Raw genomic sequence first — 17,119 nt, 5'->3', positions numbered from 1 at the left:
TTTAATAAATAATACTTTTGAAATGTTCAAAAGCACACAAAAACGCTTCCCCTACATAAACCCCCCACACTTTTTGTTTGTTCACCTCTGGTTTATAGTTTTTAACCTTTTAACTAGTTTATTTTTCTAATACAATTGTTTTAATTTTTCTGTTCTGTAAAGAGACTTTGGGTACCTTGAAAAGTGCTATTTACACCGTATGTATTATTATTCTGTTACTGAACACACAGTAACAATGATTACCATTTAAAGTTATAGGTGATTTCACTTACCGTAATTCAAATATCCCTTCTTTTTTTGTTTTGTTGTGATAATCCTCCCTACTATAGAGTGTGCTGACCATATAAGGAGTTCCTCCCTCTCCCCAGTTAACCGCTGGGGGTAAAAAATCCTTAGATTTTGTTTTTGGCTAGGTGGCCCAGCCTTCATCCAATCAGAATAGGGAGGGGCCTTCCACCAATCATGATCGAGCGGGGGCGGACTGGGTTTTTTTTTCCAAATCACTGAATTCTCCTTTAACAAAAACAATATAACTGCACCTTTAAATGGTGGTACTCTTCTCTGAATGTCTTACGTGACAGCTTTGTGTGTGTTTTCAGATGATGCACATGTGCACAAACATGATAAACCACACGTGCTGGTGACAAGTACATGACTACAGTCTGACATCCATGTTTTAAAAGTTAATTCTGTCTGGCACATGCAGTTGGACAAACGCAACCGGTTTAAACCGGTTTTCGCCGCTGTGAAGAAGGTGACACTTTTCACGTGACCAGAGCAGAGAAGTTACAGTCCTGTCATGCCACATACCGTCAAGTGTGACTGATGACCATTGGCCAGAGTGTTAAAGCATTTTAACCCATTTAGACCCGAGGACGATTCTACAAATCCCTTCTAAATGCTAACAGTTTTCTGTTAAAGGAGTAGTTCTCCCAAAACATTACTTGTTTTCTATCAATTTACAATTTAGGTTTTAAGCAGACGCTCTCATCAATGCACTCCCATGAAGCCTTGAATTCAGAATCTCCAGAGACTTGCAGAGTCTCATCATTGGTTTATGACTGCGACAAAAAAAAAGAAAAGAATGATGGAATTCAGGTCTTAATGGTGTGTTGTGTGTGTAATTGACAGACAAGAAGTCATTCTTTGGGTGAACTACAGTACTACTTTAAGTCAGATTTTAGATTTTTGTGATATTTACGGAGTGATGCAAACGGTGTCAAAAAAAATGTCATCAGGTGTCACTTTTTACACTCACAGTTGACCATTCAAGTCCCAGCATCCTATTCTGGACATGTGATGATACGTCTACAAGCTCACAACACGCCATGATGCATTGTGAGCTTGTAGATCTGCTATTTTTGCCAAAGAGGTTTGGTGTTGAGGGAAAAACGGAGGGGGGGGACCCTGGTCAACGAAGTACCGTATATCGTCGGGATTTCAGGATTGAATAAAATAAAATATAGCAAAAGCAGCAGATCTGCAAGCTCAAAACGCATTGCTTCGCGCCACATTTCGAGCTTGTGGATCTGGTACTTTTGATGCTTTAGTGTGACACTGCAGTTGACCTTCGATCGTTTTAGTCGAAGCTACTAGCTAGGGGTGGGGGGGGGAGGGATTATATAATGCGTCAGTGATTCATGAATCATGGAGCTAAAGCACATGGCTTTGAAGGGTAGCAGATCTGCAAGCTCTCAACTTGTCATGCTGCAATGTGTTGTGGGCTTGTAGATGAGCTATTTTGATAAAAAATAAAATAAAATAAACGGACAAATCTTGAAATAAAAAAAAACGTGATTATTAGAATTTTTTTGGTTCAAATTTCATGCCATGGAACGAACATTCAAATGTTTTGGGTCAGCCTTACGCTGTAGTATGGCATTTTGTTTTTTTTTACAAAAAACAAACATTTGGAATATAGAGAGAAGAGGTTTCTGCCTCAAAATGTAAGCATAGTACTGCCAGTTCAATGCAGACATGTTGCATGAATGTGTCAATTTGCCTAGAGCGCTGTTTGACATGCACTAGTATCGTCACTGTCAGGCAGGAACCTTATCTCTAAAATGTAACACTGTTTTTTTCGTAAATGAATGACTTCATACTACAGCGTCACACTAGTATCAAAAGTATCAGACCTATTACCGATTATTTGAATCCTGAAAAGTAAAAGTTTTGAACATAATGGTAGACAAGACACTGAGAATGTTACAGTGTAGATTTGGGTTCCAATAGTGGGCATGCACATCATCATCATCATAATACCCGAAAGTTATGCGGGAACGCCTACTGAGTGGCAAAAAAAAACAAAGCGTTAGAGACCCTTGAACCAGTGGGCCTTTCCGCATCCAAGCCTGCTCAGGTGCTGCTCCTCACCTGTGAGCTTTTAGCGGCTTCTCTCTCTTCTCCCCCACTCCTCCCACAATTTGTGTCACATGACTGCATGGGAGGCGGTCAATTGTTAGATCCGGCCCTTCCTTGATGTTATGGCTATGAGAGTACGCGGCTGTGGTTGTTTTTGTTTGTGGACATAAGAGGAGAGGACTCGCTCTTATCTCCCTCCCTCTCTCTCTCTCTCTCTCTCTCTCTCTGCCAGTGTGCCATTAGTGACTTGCTTCTCTGTGTTGTCTTCAGTGTGAGTCTGTGCTCAGGGATGAGGTTGTGTGACTTGCAGTGTGAGTATGACTGAAGGGGAATGTGATGATGATGTTTATTCTAGACTCGGGCACCGTCTGTCCTTTTCTCCACTCGTCACAACAATGCCAAACCGTCACCATTGTTTTTTCTCTCTTCACTCCGTCGCGCACTCTCTATCTTTCCCTTTTGCTTATGATGCTAATCGTTTTTACATTATTTTTCCTTCCTTGCCCCACTCTCTCTCTCTCTCTCTCTTCGCATCTCTTTTGCACACTGAAGACGTGAGGTCTTGGTGGGGCTGTGGTGAGGAGGAGGAGGAGGAGGAGGCCATGAGGAAGAGCGTGTCTCCATTGCCAGGCAACGAGGGCAGGAGCTCAGCCGGCAGCGTTCGGGTGTTTGGCGTTCCGTTGGAGGAGGTGACCCACACGCACACCCTGAGCGGCCACGAGGTCCCTGCGCTGGTCAAGCACATCGTCGACTACATTGAAGAGCACGGTATGTCACGCACGCACGCACTCACACACACACCATGCACACTAATGAAGTGTATTAAACAGTGATGTTACAGATGTTTTTTTGTGCTGGTTGCTTAACTCAGTCATGGTTGGCTTATTTTAAGGTTACGACGGAGTGACTCAGATGTGTTGGCATTTGAACAATATCATTCTTTTTTGGGGGGGGGGACTCACATTTATTATAAACTGGATCAAATTGGACTACTGTGACAAAGTAGGACAAATATCGATGCGTTTCTGACTGTATCCATCCAGCACTGACACGTGTAGACAAATGTTTCTGTAATTTAAACAAATTCCCGTCTAGTGATTTCTGTAAAATCCCAATTTAGATAACACTGTTTTGGCTTACATTCTTTTATAATTATGTATAATGTTAACGACGGATTAGCCACATTGTGTTTGTTAAGGTTATCCGTCATTAACCTTTTCACTCTGTCAGTGGTTCAACTTGTAGAAGAATTACATTCTTGACTGATCAGTATTCCAACGCTGTACTTCAAAAATGTGACTACCGCGTATACAAAAGAGATGTTTTGTTTGTGTTCAGATGATTTAACCAAATGTCAGGTCAGCAGGGAAACTCAACTGTACTTAAAACCACTTAACCCACTTAACTACAAAACAACCTGCCCGATCTAAAAGCTCACAATGCAACACACTGAATATTTTACCCCCTTGGGGTGATGCCCTCGGGTTAGACTTATCAGGAGTGAGTTCTGTAGTGTGAAATTTGTATCGGTGTTGTATTTGGTACGACTTTATTCATTCAAACAAACATTGTGATGTTTAAGACATTCAGAGGGTTGAACATCAGAAAATAATTCATGACTTGATCCTGTGCCAGCCAGCTCTTAGCCCTTTACTATGAGACACATTTCTCCCATAGGCGACAAATAAAAGAGAACCTTGACAGTAATAATTCTTCAGGTGCTCTTTGTGCTTGAATCAGTGGTTCCCAAACAATGGGTCAGGCAGAACCCATTTTCTTCCCGAGCAAATTTTCAAACATTTGTTTTTAAAGAATTCAAAATAAATGTGTATTCTGGGATGCATACATGTATTTCTGGGAGTCCTCGACATGAAATAGTTTGAGAACCACTGACATATAAACATAGGGGTTTTAGGGGATTTAGAAGACATTTGTAGAACCGTTCCCAGGTCAGAAAGGGTTAAGGTCTCGAGCTGAATACGTTTGGGGAAAGCCCTTGTTTAAACTATTAAGTGAATGACTGCTAGTTGAATTGAAGTTGAGCATCAAGTACATGCTGTGAAGGTTGTCCTTCATGCAGGCTGGTGCATGAGATGCTGTGTTTTCAGGAAAACATTCTGATAGATAATTGTATAATGAACTAAATTGATTACTAGTACAGTCAGTGATGTAAATAGGTTTTCAATGTAGTGAGTCCGGGGATGCAGGTCTTTTAGATGAATCCCAGGAACATTTTATGAGTTAGGAGTCATATTTTGCCATTTTTACAAATTGCAGCATTTAACTCCCGTGTGTGTGTGTGTGTGTGTGTGTGTGTGTGTGTTGCTTAGTCAGACTCAGCAGCTGCATCTTGGTTTAATTTTAGATGAAATTCTGCTTTTCTAGAATTGAGAAAATAAACGCCATGTTGTCATGTGTTTTGAAGGGGATTTTGGCCTTATGTCTTTAAGTATGCAACTACCTTGTACAGAGTGCTTTTCATTTGCTTGTAAAAATGGAGAAGAATGGCCATTTTATTCAAACGCATGCTTATGAACTCTAGGACACCTACGTACTCTGAAATTGCAGAATTCTTTTGGATGCGTTAAAAACGGATTGACCAATACAAAATGTCATCAGACTGCAAAGATCTTAAGTATGCTTAAGTTTCAACTACAGTATTTTCAATTAAACGTTTCTGAAGATGGACGCAAAGGAGAGAAGGGGAAAAATACCTTCTGAGTCATGTTTGTTTTACTCCAGGGAAACTCAGCTGGCCAGTGAAACAGTTTGTATGGCTTGGGGGCAGCCAACACGCACTACATTACCAACATGACAAGTATTGGCCAGTAGTAAAGATTACAATATGTCAAGCCACAGCACTCAGAATTAGACATTAAGCTAGCGTAGATAATTTATACTTTGTTGTACGACCGTGTCACTTGCTGAAAATAACTTTTTTCGACCAGCATGTAATCCGTGATTAACTGTGACCAGCTCTTGGCTTTCACCGGCCGATCAACAGAGTGGCCTCTACAGTACTACGGTCGTTGGTCCCAGTCAAAAACATGAACAACAAAGTATGAATTAGGTTTTCAACTTTTGTGTTTGTATACTGTGGCACACTGACCACACACACACACAAGGTCATGTATCACCCTCCAGATGTACACTATTAATGATTGTTCTTATGGCTGGAAAATATATTTGTTTTAGTCAAAGTAAATAAGGCTCCAATTACAAGTGTGTCAACGGCACACGGTTAATGACTTTTAATGTGCTCGTCTAGAAATGTGCTCAGCCACCTGCTCTCCTGTTGCATAACATCCCAGGCCTGTAAAGTCAGAGCAGTACACTTGCATACTGGAGCTAAAAACAGCATCGATCTGTAGTACTTCAGGCAGGTGTTCATTGGCAGTTGGTGTTCACAGTTAATCAAAGCAATATAAAACCTGATTTAAAAACAAAACAAACAATGTATTTTGCTCAGGGCATATAAACGAATACAATTTTAAATATCAGGCATTCCCCGGCCATTGGCATTTGGCAGACAATAAAATAAATGGTAGAGCACTGTGTTGGACTGCTTCAAGAGGCTTCAATGTTTGCCACATACTAGAGTCCTGTCCAGGGGGTGTACTCGTGCATCATGGCTGGGGGATGTACATTACTAAGCCGCCTCACGCTTCTGAAATGGGAGATATGCTCCTGCCCTATGGGCCACATGGCTTGGCAAGGCTTTTACTGCTTTACCTTTAGGCTAAATAATGCTATATCCGGTTTTCCCCAATAACTGTCGACTGTATACAGAGGAAACCCTGCTTTTGAATCGTCGTCTCTTCTGAGGGGCGAGGGTGGGGAAGTCTACTTTAGAGTGTTGTGTAATTGCACTCCCACTGTTGAGATTCTAGATGTTTATCACATTCCAGGATCAATAGGAAATTGTCTAGTGCAACTGCAAGCTCACCCACACCCTGGTACACAAGGCACATGGGAGAGTGCGCTGCCTCTGTGTATAATTAATAGGCATCTTTCATGTTCACAACTGTGAGCATTGCTGTAGCAGTGGTCATACTGTCTACCAGCATGCAGTCCCTATACAGCAGCAGTTGTCGCTGTCTATTTTTTTAATGCTATTTTGATAACCTGGTAGCTCAGTGGTTCAGTGCTGTTGCCTCACAGCAAGAAGGTCATGCGTTTGAATCCAATGTTCTCGCCATGTTCATCTGTGTTCCCTCCGCTTTCCACCCACACCAAACATCTGCAAATGGATCCAATATGGATGAACCGGAATTGGTTCCATCACATTTGGAACCGTTTTCCCAGAACTGGTTTATCTCACTGACTTCACGTCTACTTTTACAATTGTGTGATTCTCAAACTTTTTAATTTCAAGGAACACCCTTGTGGGTAAATTTTGGTTCCATTTACATTCTCAGAGTTATACAGACCTGGAGGGTCCATTTTGGAATCCCCTCAAGTAACCCAGAGAGGGTCCCTGTACGTCACTTTGATAACCACTACAATAATATGTATCATGCAATAGTATATGTATGGTTGAATTTGTGTTTATCACAAATTTTAGACCAAAATGTACATTTTTAAATAATAATAATAATCATTAAAGCGAACCGTAAAGGAATCCTAAAGCATCTCAACCGTATACAAAAGCCATTCCTGTAAAATAGCATTTGTTATATAGCAACCTACTCAATATAAGTAAAGGTTAGCAAATGCATACATTGTGGGGGGGGGATTTGCTTTTTAATGATATGGACACACATCACAATACAATACATAACATGAGGATGACCTCCTATATACAACGCCTGTTCCCTGAGCAACTGACTGACAATGAACACAGCAACAACAAAAACACCTTCCTCCATCACAGTATAGAGGACATGGTTATGCCACTAACCCTTACTAGATGGCTGATTCAATCGGTATGTTATCCATGCATCTTATCACATGTCCCGAGTGATGTGAAGTGGAGTTAGGAATGATGATTATTATCAATAGAGGCATGCTTGGTTTACAATCCTTCTCACGGATTAGGCTGCTGTAGAAAACATCCAAGGCAACACACAACACAACACACAGAGACATATAGGTAGTATATCATTCGGTATATCGTCACTGTCCTTGTATGTTACTTTTGAAGTGTATTTATATGTTTTTAAAATGAAATGGTGAAATTAGCCAATCTACAGTTGTGAGGTTGTCTGCTATTTTCACAACTTTTGTGCAAAACCTTTGTTTGATGTTGGACATTAATTTACAAAAAAAAAAAAAAAACGTAAATGTATTGAGATAACGGGTTTCTTTTAGAGTTTTTGTTTTTATTTTATAAAAAAATATATACATGTATGTCTGTGTATAAAGACAGAAAACCAAGGAGAGAGAGAGGAGAGCTACTTGAGAGCAGCTGGTCAGATTGGAACCTGGCACTCACACAGGGAGCATAATGTGGTCCGTTCACCGGCTGGCTGAGCCGCTGGGCTCACGGCACATGCAGTTGTTAAGTGGCCGCCCGCCACTGGCCGGCCTCGACGCATTTCAGCTTTTGCTATTTGAAGAAATTAACAAAGTCATGGTCGAACAAAGAGATGACTTCCTGCACAGGTCGAGACCCATGAGCCGGATTTGAATCCACAACGTTCGTGATTCAGTCTGTGCCATGCGTACTTTACTGACTGAGCCGCTAAGCATGCCGTTTGAAGTCTTAATATTTATGTGCCCGTTCAGACATTTTCTTAAGTCGGCTTTAAACAAATTAGAATTGATTATGCTCAGTTTGGGAACATGCCACTCCGGCTAGACATCGGCATTCTTAACTGACAGCCAAGGTTTGCCAGTTTTTGGTTGATGTTGGTTTCCAGCCCCACAGCTTGTGTGTACCGGGTGGGTACATTAGCTTGAACTACAGAACATGTCGACACTGGCATGATACTTTCTCCTTCGAAAACAGTCTGTGGACAGTGATTCATTCCTTATTAAGAGGAGAGAAGGCAACCATGTAGGGGAAGGCTCTTGGTAGAATTCCATCCCAAGCCATTAGGGAGACGGGGTTTTGTAAATAAAAGTCTTAATCACTGCGCCATCAGGCCACCACTGCCATGTTGTTCCTTATGCCTCACGGCATCAACAGGGACAGCTCACTCAACAAGCTAGAGCTGCGACAGAGATCGTCTTGCTGACGGCGATGCAAGCTTTAGCTATTCTTTGAGAGTCTCCTCTTTTGAGAGTGCTCTGAAAAAAGAAGTGGGTGTTCACTTTCAGGAAAGTACAGTACAATAGAGAGATGAATTATATGGTAATTTGAATAGAAAGCCAATACTGAAGAGTTATTCAAAATCGGTAATTATCAAGTCACTCTTTTACAAATGTATGTTTGGAATTGGATGCTGGCCTTGCAAAGAACAATTTGCAATGGAGGACAGGACACTGGGGGTTGTGTAAACTGAGGATGTTTGCTTATTAACCTAACCCATGAACTTTATTGATCAGAAGTTTAATTGCCTGTGTGTGTGTGTGTGTGTGTGTGTGTGTGCGTGCGTGTGCGTGTGCGCGCTCATTCTGACAGGCGGCCTGGACCTGGAGGGCCTCTTCCTGGTCAACGGAAATGCGGAGCGTGTTGATTGGCTGCGGCAGCGCTATGACAGTGGCGAGGAGGTGGAGCTGCAGAAGGAGGCGGACCTGGCCTCCGCCGTCAGCTTGCTCCGCCTCTTCCTGCAGGAGCTCCCTGAGCCAGTCGTCCCCACGGCCATCCAGGGACACATCCTCCAGCTTCTCCAGGGTGAGTGTCCTCTCTCTCCTGGGTCGGGTTGGGGTCTGGAACAGGGTCTTCTCCAGGGTTAGTGCCCTCTCTCTCCTGGGTCTGGTTGGGGTCTGGAACAGGGTCTTCTCCAGGGTGAGTGTCCTCTTCTCCTGGGTCGGGTTGGGGTCTGGAACAGGGTCTTCTCCAGGGTGAGTGTCCTCTCTCTCCTGGTGTCGGGTTGGGCTCTGGAACAGGGTCTTCTCCAGGGTGAGTGTCCTCTCTTTCCTGGTGTCGGGTTGGGCTCTGGAACAGGGTTTTCTCCAGGGTGAGTGTCCTCTCTCTCCTGGGTCGGGTTGGGCTCTGGAACAGGGTCTTCTCCAGGGTGAGTGTCCTCTTCTCCTGGGTCGGGTTGGGCTCTGGAACAGGGTCTTCTCCAGGGTGAGTGTCCTCTCTCCTGGGTCGGGTTGGGGTCTGGAACAGGGTCTTCTCCAGGGTGAGTGTCCTCTCTCTCCTGGTGTCGGGTTGGGCTCTGGAACAGGGTCTTCTCCAGGGTGAGTGTCCTCTCTCCTGGGTCTCGCATCAAAACGGTCACCCCGGGCCCGGCGTATACAGCCGTTTCTGGAACTGGTCTTTCACACTGTTAGAGCTGGTACGTGGACTGCTCGTCCTTCTCTAAAGAATCAATCAAAACCCAGAACAAAGAATGCTGATCTTCGTAATGCGTGCACATTTTTTACTCCCGATTTGATTTTCAATTTAGGCATTTAGCAGACGCTCTTAATCTAGAGCGACTTTACAAAAGGCATGGCAATACATCACTGGTGGCGGCCTTATATATGTTTCAATTGTTTCAATTGAAACGGGCCTCGAGCCTCCACAAAAAAAGGAAATAAAAGTATTTTTTGTTGTTGTAATTATTATTATTTGTAGTAGTAGTAGTAGTAGTAGTAGTAGTATTAATATTGCATTGCATCGCAGCCTTCCAATCAGCCGTGTCAATATATCATTCAGCCTCATCCTGTACGTCCACTTACCACTAGTTGGCAGCAGCTAATAATCACTGCAGGTACTTGACCTGTCATGTCACATTGACCTTTGTTGTTTGCTTTGTAATTATTCCCTCTTCCCGGTGTGTGTGCACTCACTGCACTAGCAGCGCTGAGAGTTACGATTGCATCAACGTATAGCCTATGCTGCCAGTTACAGTAATTTCAAGACAAAGTAAAATAATTGTTTAATCAAGCTGCTTCCGATAATACACACTGACCTTTTTCTTCTTTAAAAAAAAAAAAGAATAATCATTAATTATTAGAATTATGACATCATGAACGGAGCCTCCCGATCCTTAAGGCCGCCCCTGTACATCACATACATAATGCCATATCTCAATAGTGCAATATCGTTTCCGATCATCTGACGTCCTCAGGGCAACTCTACGCACAGGCATACCGAGATACTACGTAAACGGTGTTGTTATTACCTTGTCCTTGTCTCTTCCTGTTTTCTCAACGAACAAAATGTACATTTATAATGCCATACACGCCGTTTTTTAGGAAAGTATAATGTATTCATTTACTACATGTGAAAAGTATACTCCTCACGCTCATCTGTTGTTGATCATCTCTAATCTTTCCCGTTGTCTGACACCTTGATTAAGAGTGATGGGGGGATTGGACAGTTTGTTTGTGTCTGTCTGTCTTGGGTGAACCGCTCACATCTCTAATCTCTCCGCTAATCTGTCACCTGACAGTAATTCACGTCACGTCACACAGTCTTATGGATAATCTTAATGCGTGTGTCTACATAACAAGAAGGAGCCGTGTGGGAGCCAAAAAAGGTTGCGTGTGCACAATTGATAATTGTGCTGCCACCTTCTCTGTTTTGTCATTTATTGCCGAGCATAAATAAGCCATTTCAAAGTTCTGTGTCTCCGCACTGACGGCATATGATTGTAAAGTGACGGTTGAGGGGATGATCCGTTTAATTTACTATTGTGAGTGCTAAGCGTGTGACTGTTTTACCATTCATGTCAGAAAGTGTGGGTTTGGGAAGGTCAATAATGTTTGAGTGCAATTACGTCTTATTTGACATGGTCAATACTTTATATATATTTTTAAAAGCATTAGAAACCGTACACTAGAATAAGACGATGATGATATGACGGGTTGATTATTGTGGCAAAAACTATTATATATTATCGCGATAATCAAAATGCAACTTGTTAACTAATTTACCGCCAATATCGCCTTTTGATGCGTTCTGGTCCAAACGCCCCTCCCCACCGAGTTCGCCTTGGTGTGGTTTGTTTTGTCGCAACGAGTTGCGAGTAGTTGCAAGGAGATGCAGCTGGTGTGGTTTGGGGCCTCACGGCGAGCAGAATCATGGCTTTAGAATGATAAACGTCATCGTATCGGTATCGGTTTTCAGTCATGATATTTTAATTCAGCTTTGTTCCATCATGACCCCTGCGTTTGCAGAGGACGCCGGCGAGGAGGAGGTGAAGAGGAACATGCGCTACGTGCTGCAGCAGCTGCCCCAGCCCAGCTACGGCCTGCTGCGCTTCCTCTGCCGCTTCCTGGCCAGCGTGGCGTCTCTGCAGCCCGACAGCTGGACCGTCGGGGCGCTGGCCGCCGTCTTCGGACCGGACATATTCCAGTGAGTTTGACCGACCAGGCCGCACAGTGAGCAGCAACGCAGCAGCACAACGACGGAGCATGTATATTTTAAATGTTTTTTTTTGTGGCTTTCGCCTTTATTTTTTTATTTTTTTTACGGAGTGACAGACCGTAGGCTGACAGGAAATGGGGAGAGAGATGGCGGGGGGGGGGTGGGGAGACATGCAGTAAAGGCCGTCTGGATCGGGAGTCGAACCCGTGGCACACCGTCAGGCTGGTTCAGCAGGCCCAGACGGTTGAGCTAACCATCCGGTCCAATTTGATCACTTTGGAAATGAACTATAACATCTGTGGGTTTGACATACTATACTGATGAAGACATTGACACTTGTTCCTCTCCACTTTTCACTGTGGCGAGTTGGTAAACCAGCGAGTCCTCCGGTATTCACTGGTACCACTGTTGTATATTATCATTATTTATTGGCAACTCTGTTATATATTATTATCATTATTTATTGGAACTCTGTGATATATTATCATTATTTTCTGGTACCACTGCAACACCGCTGTGGCCACGGCCCACGGGTTGAGAACCGCTGATTCTAAAGTGCGTGTTTCCGTGTGTCCACCAGTCTGTCGCTGGAGGGCGAGGACCTGCGGGAGGAGGCGGTGAGCAGGGTGCTGGCTGAGCTGCTGGACAACCAGGAGGAGTTGTTTGACTCCGAGGAGGACGACGTCTCCACCACCAACGACTACAGCTCCATCAACGAACAGGTAACGGCTGCACTGTATACTGGCACAGCACTAGCAAGAGCCCCATTCACTAAGATGTCTACAGTCTACAATTTCCCAAACTTCCTACGTTAGTAGTCTGATTCAGTCTGAATTTTGCGGAGTCACGCTCTTTCTCAAGTCTGCTCGGAAGCAGACTTACCGTACGTAGGACCAAAGCTTTACTGTATGTCATTAGCATTCCTTATTCTAGACTACTAACGTGGGAAGTTTGGAAATTTCTTTTAACCCCAAAATATGGGTGTAAACTGCTTTGTGATTCGGGCCCCCAGGGCTGCAACCAGCCATTGTTTTTAGTTTTATACATTAACACTTTGACAACACATTGCTTATTATTCATAATCGACTAAGTTGATTAACCACTCAAGTCCTATTTTATACTTTGTACAGTATGGTGGTATCGCGCAAAAAAATGGCGAAAGCCAATCGTTCAACCATCTTTCTCTCCTCCGTTCATCCTTCCTTCCCTGTCCGTTCTTACTGTATTTGATCTACACACCAATTATGTCTCTCTCTCACACACACACACACACACACACACACACACACACACACACACACACACCATTAGTCCAACATTCAAACCCGGGAACACATGAAAGACAAAGGCACTAGCCCAACTTTGATATTACAAGGACTTTACATCACATCCTGTGTCCTGTTTGGAGGATGTGACCTTGTCTAGTACTCTGTACTCTGTACCTTGTATACTCTTGTGTTCCTCACAGTGATGAGTTGAGGAGAATACAGGGCTTAAAGTTCTCAGTCCTGGGGATTTCATAGGGGTCATTTAATGAGATCAGTGCAGATTTGCAAAAAAATCATTTTCAGTCCTGGGATTTTTGGGGGCTTTAAGCCCTGAGAATAATGTGAGTTCAAGCATTGCTTGTATAGTCGTGCAGAAACCTCTTTAATATCTCCATATTCAAACTTTTAGTCTTTTTTTCCGTAAATTGATACACTAATGCTGCAGTGTCACACACAAGCAGTTCTACAAGCTGGAAATGCTGCGCAAAGCGACCCATTTTGAGCTTGTCGATCTGCTACTGGAAAAGTAAACCGTTTTGGAGATAAGAGGTTTCCACTCGACAGCTATCGACGATATATATTCTGTGTTTTTTTTTTATAATAAAATAAAATAAAAATAGTCTCCCAAATTTGGAGACGATCATTCTCCCCCCAAAAATAGAATATCTACAATCTCGCAATGTATCGCGAATGCCAGCTTCAACAAGTGGTCGAAATTCAGCTTAAGAACCTTCCTATCAAGGGTTAACATTTCATATTACTTGGCCAGCGGGTCGTTGGGGAATCTGGGATTTCCTGTGCTGCCTTATACAATCATACAGCGTGACATTTGCAAAGGTATATCTGTAACTTTTGCTACGCCTGGCCCCGTTTCTCTGACGTTTGGCCTTCCCACCGAAAAAAAGCGGAGAACCTGAAGCGACCCGAGGTTATGTAACCGCGCCTCGGACACATTGTACAGCGTGTCCCCAGTATGTGCACAATCATCACGCATGATCCCTGCATTGTGCTACAGCGTATGGTACGTACGCACACGCTATGTGTGGAATGTGGTGGCTCAACTGCGTCCCCCCCCGTCCCCCCCCCCCTGACACTCACTACGACCTGGAGAGAGCTCTATATGACAGCTGAGCAGCACACTGAGGGAGTTTTCATCAGTGGCTCTCAACCTGGTGGGTTGCGAGGGTATTGCAAGTGGGCCCCCAAATAAATGGCAAAACAACTTTTTAATGACGGTATAACATTAATATTCATTATTTTTGTTGCCAGGCGGCATTTCTGGTCAAAACGAGGCTTATTGGAGGGAGCATAGCGGTCGCTGTAATGGCGCCTGCCTGTACTTCTCATCAACTAGTGCAGGGGTTTCTCAACGTTTTTGGCCGAGCACCCCCGAAAATGCTTTGGCCATGTCTCGCGACCCCCGCCCTGCCCCCCTCCCTCCCCACCACCAATACAAATTGAGCGCTACAATAACCTTAATAACAGAGAAAATACCTCATAAATAAATACTGAAACCAGATATAATCATTAAGGGAAGTTTATTTATTTACGCCCCAAAATAATTTCTGGTCCCCCCCCCCCCCAGGGGGGTCACGACCCCCAGGTTGAGAACCCCTGAGCTAGTGAGAGATCAACACCCGGTTCGAGACACAACACACACACACACACACACACACACACACCATTATGTTGACGCAACATCCGGCATTCTTTAATTAATCCTGGTTGGCCAAACGGTTAAAGTGGTCAGATACGTGGGCTACGAACGCTTTGGAGAGATGCACAAGTAGACACTGTACCAGCAAGCCACTGATTTAGATGAAGATGCAGCCTAAAGGGCCTTTCAAACGAGGAAGCGAGGAACGCAGTCGTTGTTGCTTAACCCATTCTGACCTGAGATCAGATTCATACGAGGTTTCCACTAGGACACACACTGGTCTGATTAACCCATTCTGACCTGAGATCAGTTTCTAAAAATGTCAGTCGTTCTTCGATTTTTCAAAAATAGCAGACCTACAAGCTCGTAGCGCGCCACTCGGTGGCGCGCTATGAGCTTGTAGATCTGGCTATTTTTAAATAGCTAAAGCATAACATGATGCTAACACCAAAAGGGGTTCCCGCCCAGAATGGGTTAAAAGAAATAGAGCAAAACGGTATCGAGGTCTGGTGAGTCGCGGGCGTGTGCACGAAACGAGCACGCGCGCAAAAAAAATTCCACGGTTCATACGCTTGTGGTGTCGCAACCGCGACTTGCTCCCAAGTGCGCCGCGCAAGAACTCGGGTCTCATTGAAAATTAACTATAGGTGTGTTATATCGCTTCAACGTTTGAAAGGCGCTTAATGCGTTTCCATGCGTGTCAATAATGAACATGTAGTGACATGATTTTTTTTTCTTTCAAAACTTTTGCTGACCCCACATCTTTCGTTACTGGTTACAGTTGTTTCCACATCCATTTAGTTTTAGGTCCCGGTGCATTGTATCTAGGGAATGTAAGTGCCAGACTAAACAAATAAAATAAGGCATTCACTCGGTGCCGAGTGATGCGATTCCTCGCCTGGTGTTGTGTCTATACAGTTTATTTAATAACTGGTTACTCTACATACCGTAAAGAGTAGCAACAATGGCATTTGAAGGCCATTGATTGGTGGGAGACTGACAGATTGACCACTCCTTGCCTTTAATGAGCACCAGCGCACAGCCATTACAAAACCATTTAGACATGTTTGTGGGAATCACACGAAAGCCATGTCTGCCATAGGCTTTGAAATACATACAGTGGGCTACTCATGAAATAAAATTAAATAAAAATGATCTCTATGTATTTATTAATCTGTCGGGGGGATTTGGGGCACTATGGTAAGTACACAGTATTATACTGTAGAATTACCTAATGGGAATCCCCCTCACGATTTGCAAGTGAAAGTGATGCTATTGTACACAGTTTATAATAATATTAACAATGTTTCTGCTCACACAATAGTATTTACTTAAATGAAATATAATTATAAAGACACATTAAGTGACCCCCCTGAATTCCTGAAAATAATTTTCAATTGTCAAACATTGTCAATTCAATTATGCATTCACCCTTTTTACTTAATGCACAAAGGCCATAACACAGTAAGTTTAACAATATGGTGTGTATACAGTACAGTATGTGGCACACACATACAGTACATCCTGCATATTATACACTGTGTATTAGAGAGAGGGTTTCCAGGTGTTCCCCATTAGTCCCAGTCCAGCGCTATAGAGACAGGCGTGTCTTTGACTGATTGACTGACTTAGTCAAACAGTGATGAAGTTAGAACATTGGTCAATAGAACATTGGCTCAATAACGGACTAACCAATAGCAGAATAGCAGAGCAATCATCCAGTACCTCCTCCAGACTTTGGGACAGTTGGTAACTATAGCTGGATGCAGATGAATCCCTCCAGCCCTCCGGGCTATGTGATGTAGTGGCTAGTGAGTACACGACGTCTATGGGCTCTGGCTCATTTTGGCCGGGTTTCTTGTAATTGACACTCGCTTCGCTTAATTGCGTTCACCTTATCTCGTCCTCCCTCTCTGTCCCCACATTATATTTTATTACTGTGTTTTTTTATTTTACTCTCCCTTCTGTGTTATATTAGAGGCGTGTGGGGGGACCCAGTAAAACATAGTACAAAGTCCATCCATATGACTCCTTTTCTCTCTTTAACTTCATTTTGAGAGAGAGGGAGAGAGAGAGAGAGAGAGAGTTTAAGAGGAAAGCAGACAATGTGAATGAGAGCAGTCATTCGGAAAGCAAATGCCTCCATGTGTGTTACATAAGAGAGAGAGGCAGAGAGAGTAATGGAGGGGAGCGAGAGGGAGAGAAAGAGAGGGGGCAGGGAAACCAGGAGGAGGGGGGGAGATGGAGGAGGAGGAGGAGGAGATGTCGGGTGGAAACCTTGTACGTCGTACGTCTAACAAAGTTCACATTTCAGGAAATGGGGGGAAAAAAGGAACCTGTTGTTCTGCAATGCATCAAAGGTGGTTGTTATTATCATAGACATATATAAAGGCTAGATAACATTAACCCATTCTGAACGGGAACCCA

General features: G+C 43.5%; 2 protein-coding genes across 5 annotated transcripts in view; both read left to right on the top strand.

The window, feature by feature from the left end:
- LOC308322131 (uncharacterized protein) overlaps nt 1–17,119 on the top strand; it is a gene marked incomplete at its 3' end in the record, with an annotated part of 567,861 nt that overhangs the window by 439,940 nt on the left and 110,802 nt on the right. The window lies entirely within an intron of this gene.
- fam13b (family with sequence similarity 13 member B) overlaps nt 1–17,119 on the top strand; it is a 70,673-nt gene that overhangs the window by 1,006 nt on the left and 52,548 nt on the right. For 3 of the 4 annotated variants that reach the window (XM_080773202.1, XM_080773204.1, XM_080773201.1), the window contains exons 1-5: nt 2,519–2,672; nt 2,914–3,129; nt 8,927–9,139; nt 11,578–11,755; nt 12,348–12,489. In XM_080773202.1, coding sequence (XP_080629328.1) covers nt 2,651–2,672; nt 2,914–3,129; nt 8,927–9,139; nt 11,578–11,755; nt 12,348–12,489 — 771 coding nt within the window. In that variant the 5' untranslated portion in view covers nt 2,519–2,650. Of the gene's footprint in view, nt 1–2,518; nt 2,673–2,913; nt 3,130–8,926; nt 9,140–11,577; nt 11,756–12,347; nt 12,490–17,119 lie in introns of those variants that run through there. The other variant, XM_080773203.1, reaches the window with a different exon arrangement.

Source organism: Protomyctophum bolini (genome assembly GCF_963924005.1).
Source record: "Protomyctophum bolini genome assembly, chromosome: 10".
Taxonomy (NCBI): Eukaryota; Metazoa; Chordata; class Actinopteri; order Myctophiformes; family Myctophidae; genus Protomyctophum; species Protomyctophum bolini.
Note: the sequence above shows the minus strand (reverse complement) of the source record. Positions and strands in the feature narration are given on the sequence as shown.